This window comes from Aplysia californica, unplaced genomic scaffold (genome assembly GCF_000002075.1).
Source record: "Aplysia californica isolate F4 #8 unplaced genomic scaffold, AplCal3.0 scaffold00837, whole genome shotgun sequence".
NCBI classification, from domain to species: Eukaryota; Metazoa; Mollusca; class Gastropoda; order Aplysiida; family Aplysiidae; genus Aplysia; species Aplysia californica.
Genome location: NW_004798107.1, coordinates 282601 through 288372, shown reverse-complemented (window position 1 = coordinate 288372; position 5772 = coordinate 282601). Strand labels below are relative to the sequence as shown.

The window sequence follows — 5772 nt, the reverse complement described above, 5'->3', positions numbered from 1 at the left end:
TCTCTTTATATATATATACTTGTATAATATATATATATTTATTTGTTAAACAGGTAGATTTATGGTATATATTAAACAGATTCTATGGACCTCACCGGTCTCTTTCACGTTTCTTGATCAATCTGGTTTTCTCTTGTTTCCACCTTGGTTATCTAACAAAGTACAAGGGACATCGATCTGAAGGACACAGTGTACATATAAGGACATCCTATTGTTATGCCAAAGTGATTACCTTAACCTGTTTGGTACACTGCCTTATAAGGCTTGGTGTTGCCTCATGTCCTGTTCCTGGTATGGAGTCTCCAGGAAATGGGAGACTTTATTACTGCGACACCGTATTGACTGACTGGAGCTCTATATTTAGAACAGACGACCAGTCACCGGTTTGTTTTGAAAAGTATAAAAATGTAAACAGTTAACTTGACAACGTCAGTTGAGAGAGACGCTGTACTTTGTAAACAAGCACGCTGAATTCTTCATCTAAGGTGTGTGAGTTCTTTAGAAGCCAATAAAACCCTAGATTCTAATTATATTGCATTTTGATCAAGAGATACTATGATTACTATGATCTAAGAAATTCCACATGATCCACCTCGCTGCGTTTGTTGATAGATCTAGATCTAGATCTAGATCTAGATCTAGATCTAGTACGACTACTAATCTACAAGTAATTACAAGGAAATGAATACTTTCTTGTTGACTGAGACTGAGCATGAGCCCTCCGTTTTTGTATAGATCTAGATCTAGATCTAGATCTAGATTCTAGATGAGGTTCTAGGCCTAGATATTAGATTTTAGATCTAATTATAATCTGATAGATCTATATTTAACTGAATTACAGTTCGCTACGTTAGAGTCCCTATAAGTTCTTTCTGCTCAGTAGTCTGCTACCTAGATCTAGTTTTAAGAAATTTTTTGTCGTTTCACTACCGTATCTACTTGTCAAGCTTACACTTTAGACTTTAGGAATGCTAGGTCTATTCTTTTAATATCTTCATCATGATGACCACTAGGAGTAGGAGCAGATGATGTGAAAGAATATTTATAATTTTTATATTTTGAGTGTATGGTAAGTACTTGTACAAGTAATCTAAAGTATAACATTCTCATCATCTTGTAGAGAGAGAAATTCCAAAATGTCTGTATTCAATGGGGAAAAGGGCGATATTGATGAGTTTATTAAAAACACATTGCGTCGTAAATCTAAAATATAAACTCTGAAATGCCTTGACACAGACTTCAATTGCCTTTTTCTGTGTGTTTACTGCTCTGCAGAATCTCTATAGCTACTGATGGGCCGGTTGGAATAAATCGACCTTTGCTCTAACGGCCGCCTGTAAAGACAATCACCTGTACAAACTTCCCAATATCCTTGCATTTATGATTTATGTTATTTACACTGTGTATAAGACGCCCCTGATCTCTAAGACAGCCATTTTCTTCTCCACAATGGGTGGCCATAGAGGAGAAATTGGACTAGAAATTAAGTTATGCATAAATTGACAAAATATATGAAGATATTTCTTAACCTTTTTTTGTTTTTTTCCAATTATCTTATGATTCGTTCTCATTTTTCCGCATTTTGTCAGGAAACAGTTGGTGCGACAAAAGTTGAGCCATGACTCAGACCCCGGTGAACTTGAAGTTGTTTTTTGAGGTGAAGGAATTCTTACAGAGCTCCAACGATGACGCCAGCTCTAAGAAGGTCAAGGCGGTGCCTCCTGGGAGCTTTTCCTTGTTCCAGTTCCCAATGGAGCCGAAGAACCCGTGTGATGAGGTGTACCCCGGGATATTTATAGGGAATGGGTAAGTGACTGTTGGATTCAGCTTTGAAAATGTGTAATTTATATATATACTTTTAGATGAAATCCCTCTCTGACGGTTTTGTCATTTCTATCATCATCATCATTATTGCCTTTCTCACCTGCACCAGGGTGTATAGGCCACGGACAAACACCCTCCACCTTCCTCTATCCTGGGCTAGCCTCTTGATGTTATTCCATGTCCTCCCACTTTCTTGTACATTGATTTCTGTGATTCTTCTCCAGGTTCCACGAGGTCTTCCCCTTGATCTCTTGCCCTGTGGGTTCCAATCCAAAACTTTCTCTGTTATGCAGCCGCCTGACTTCCTGAGAGTATGTCCAATCCATGTCATTTCTATGCCTATATTATATGCCAACATCTTGGCTTGATTTGGTGTGTCCATCATACACACAGAATTTACTTACATCATGGAAAAGATGAGAATAATTTTTTTTTTCTGGAAAAAAAGAAAAGAATGCAAAATATAGAACTGTGGCAGTTTCTGTACAATTAAATTAAATCTCTCTTTGAGCCGAATGATTTGTTTTATCTCCCTGTCTCTCCTGACGCAGTTTGAGATTTGAATCTGTGAATCTCAACCGGTCAACGGGTCACCCATCCAACTGTTTTCTCCACCGTCCTTCATAGCCCTTCTGTAATTTAAGCCTATTTTCTCCCGACATTGAGTGACCGTCTTAGACAGTATTTTAACTGCTTTCCTTTCTCTTTCCATCTCAGCCGGATGGCCAAAGAGCCGGAGAAGCTTCAGCAGATCGGCGTCACCCACGTTGTCAATGTGAGCATGGGCCCAAAGTTTAACCAAGTCAATACAGATTCTGTGTACTATGACTGGTACAACATACAGTTCCACGGGATCCCGGCCATGGATGTTATATCATTCAAACTGACTCCATATCTCTCACCGGCCGCAGAGTTTATTGAAGACGCTCTCAGTAATAAGGGTGAGTACTCAGGTTCTGGTGAAGGGAAGTTGTATGTAAGTGTGTGAGTCTGTGAAATGGAGGAATAGAAAGTTGGTATGATTTTTGTGTGCATGGAGTATAATGTAGGAACTGGGCTTTGCTGCACCCATCCCTGTCTTTATTCTTCCTAGATCTGTCATGGAAAATGTTTGTTCAGTGTACAGCTTCACTGACCGGGGATCTGACACTTTTTGGGGCATCATGTTTTGTTTTTTTCTTCTGTTGTGATGAAGTAAGATATCCCTCGAACTACCGAGGCCGGTCCTGACGAATTCGAGCTATCCGTGGTATACTGTACGTTCTAACACATATACAGTCATACACCGAAACATGATGCCCGTATAGAACTGATTCTCAGGTCCACATTGTTTTCAAAAATACATATTATATATATTACTAGCTAGGCCCCCTTTCAATGAAAGGGATGATCGGTGCTTTAATATAAACTAAAAGTCATTGGCCTACTATATTTACACTCTACTGGAATGGGGAAATAAATCTTGAGAGATGCAAAAAATGAGAAGGTCTAGATCAAAACTCTTAAAACAAAATGCGCCTCGCGAAATATCACTTCCGGATTTTCTAAAATTACAGAAACAGAAGCGTCGGCCAACAAAAGCGATCTGCGAAAAAAAAAATTTAGCTTTTTGGAGTACAACTGTCTCAAAACTTTAAAAAACCAAGGGCGTCATGATCTGGAGAATATTTTAAAGAATTTTTTGGCGAAAACCGCATGTCGATCGATGCAGCCATTAAAAAGCCTTTTGGATAGCAAAATTCAGCCACCACAAATAGATAATAGATTATGTTCTTTCTGTTTAATGTAAACCGTGAACATGGCAAAATTCATACATTTAGATAACAAAAGATTTCCAGATCCCACCGATTTTGGTAGGTGCATGCTAGACTGTTCTGATCTTTTAAAGAGTAGATAATACAGCTTAGATACTGTCATTGTATTGGATGTAGTAAATGTCCCTAACTCATTGCTGATTTTTACACTAAAGCAACTAATACAAATAGCTTTTAAAAAGAATTATTTAAATGCAGCACTTTACTCGTTTTTTAAAATTTGTTTTGTTTATTATTTAAAATTTGTTTTTTTTATTATTTAAAGTGTGTTCTTACTCCCCCATTGACACAATTTAGATCCTTTAGAAGGCAGACTTCTGACCCTGTCTGTCAGGGCCCACCCGGGCTGAGGAGGATACAACATCCCAGCAGAAAGACAGTTACTTGATAAAACTTTGTCGAACTCAGGTTTCCTGCATGCAACAGCAAAGTGCCTAACGACTGCACTATATTTAGACATCAGCCTTCGTCATTGAAAAAGAGTGATTGAAATACATGTTATATTTGATATGTTCGTCTCTCTATATCTTCAGTTTTTGTATGTCTTGTTCTATATTTAGTTTTTGTATGTCTTGCTCTATTTATCCAGCTTCTGCCTGTCTCTCTCTATATCTTTAATATGTTTCTCTCTCTCTCTCTCTCTCTCTCTCTCTGTGTCCAGGTGTGGTGTACGTGCACTGCCAGCAGGGTGTGTCCAGATCGGCGTCTGTCGTTCTGGCGTTCCTCATGCTAAAGAGAAATCTGGGACTGATGGAGGCGGTGCAGACGGTCCGAGCAAAGAGAGAGATCTTCCCCAATGAGGGATTTCTCAAGGAGCTTGTGCGCCTCAACGATGAGATCTTCTGTCCGGACCAAGTGGCCACGTAGATGTGAGGAGAGACGACGTGACTGAAAGACTTTGTCTGTCGTTTCACTGAGTCAAGTTGGACAACTGAAAACTTTCCTCTGCTGTACTGAACAAATAATACTCAGCAGCTTATGAAAGTGCCATGTATCACTGTAGACTATAGAGATCACCCTGGATTGTTTAAAAATGGCTGCTCTTGTCCAGGCAAATACAGTAGAGTCCACAAATCTCGAACTCGAAAATCATGAATTCTCGGGTATCTCGAACATAATGCTCGGTCCCGTTTCAGTCTCGATGTTTTCTTTGTGTTGATTTCACTGAGTTCCAGAACACTCGGAACACGCATCACTCAAATCTCGAACAAATCCACTTGGCATTTTCACGTATAGACCCGGCTTTACAGCCTTTCTGTTCACGGGTAGGTGTTTCTTTGTTATTGTTACAGCCAAAACGTGGTCCTTGTCTCACCACCAGAGGCTGGAGGGAGGGGGGGGAGGGGCCGGGGGCTGGGTAGTGATGCTGACCGCTCCGCATGATTGGCTCGCCGCGTGTGCAGTCATGCTGTGGGACGCACGCGATGCGAATGGCAACAGGCATAACTTTCTGTAAGCCAGTAAAATAAGAGGAAAGGAATGAGGTAGATCTAGGAGTGGGCTGTGCACACACGTGAGATTTCCCTCTTTCCGCTTTCATTCTTCTTCTTGCTTTCACACCGCCAACACGCTCAACAAGGGAGCTAACCACGTTAATTGTTTTAATGTTCTTTTTTTACCTCCTTTGCTTTTTTCTCTATTTAATGTCTTTGTATTTGCGTCTTTCACGAGCATGACGATTTACGAACATTTCGAACACTATTTCCAGTCCCTGACGAATTACTCGTTACTCGTGTTTGACTGTAGGTATGTTTGCTTCTGCGCTGTGTCTTAGACATAATTCATATCAGCAACTTTTCCTATTACATTGAAGTGTGAACGTACTCAGATACGGAGGGACGTTCGTTGGACATATATAGGTGCGTCTAAAGGGTAGAGCCCGTTCAAGAAGGAGACAGTAGCAGAGGAAGACCGAGACTGTGAAAAGTATAAAGAAACACCGGGAGAGATCATCATGTTTATTTAGGTTTTGAACTGCGGGTTCGCTTGTGTGCCACAGATATTGTGGTCTGAATGTGAGTGGTTGGGAAAAGGAATTGTGGAAATCTTTGTTTCAGACGAGAGTCGAAATTGTCAAAGACGGTCACCCAGTGTCGGGGAGATATTGTAAAACATACGCAAGGTGGGATGGGAA

The 5772-nt window shown here is 40.3% G+C and overlaps 1 protein-coding gene across 1 annotated transcript; it reads left to right on the top strand.

The window, feature by feature from the left end:
- Positions 1-365: 365 nt before the first annotated feature.
- On the top strand, positions 366-4873 carry LOC101860612 (dual specificity protein phosphatase 3). Its single transcript, XM_005109984.3, has 4 exons — positions 366-485; positions 1590-1806; positions 2542-2765; positions 4300-4873. Exons 2-4 carry the CDS (start codon positions 1619-1621, stop codon positions 4503-4505), a joined length of 618 nt encoding a protein of 205 aa, XP_005110041.1. The 5' UTR covers positions 366-485; positions 1590-1618; the 3' UTR covers positions 4506-4873.
- Positions 4874-5772: the final 899 nt, after the last annotated feature.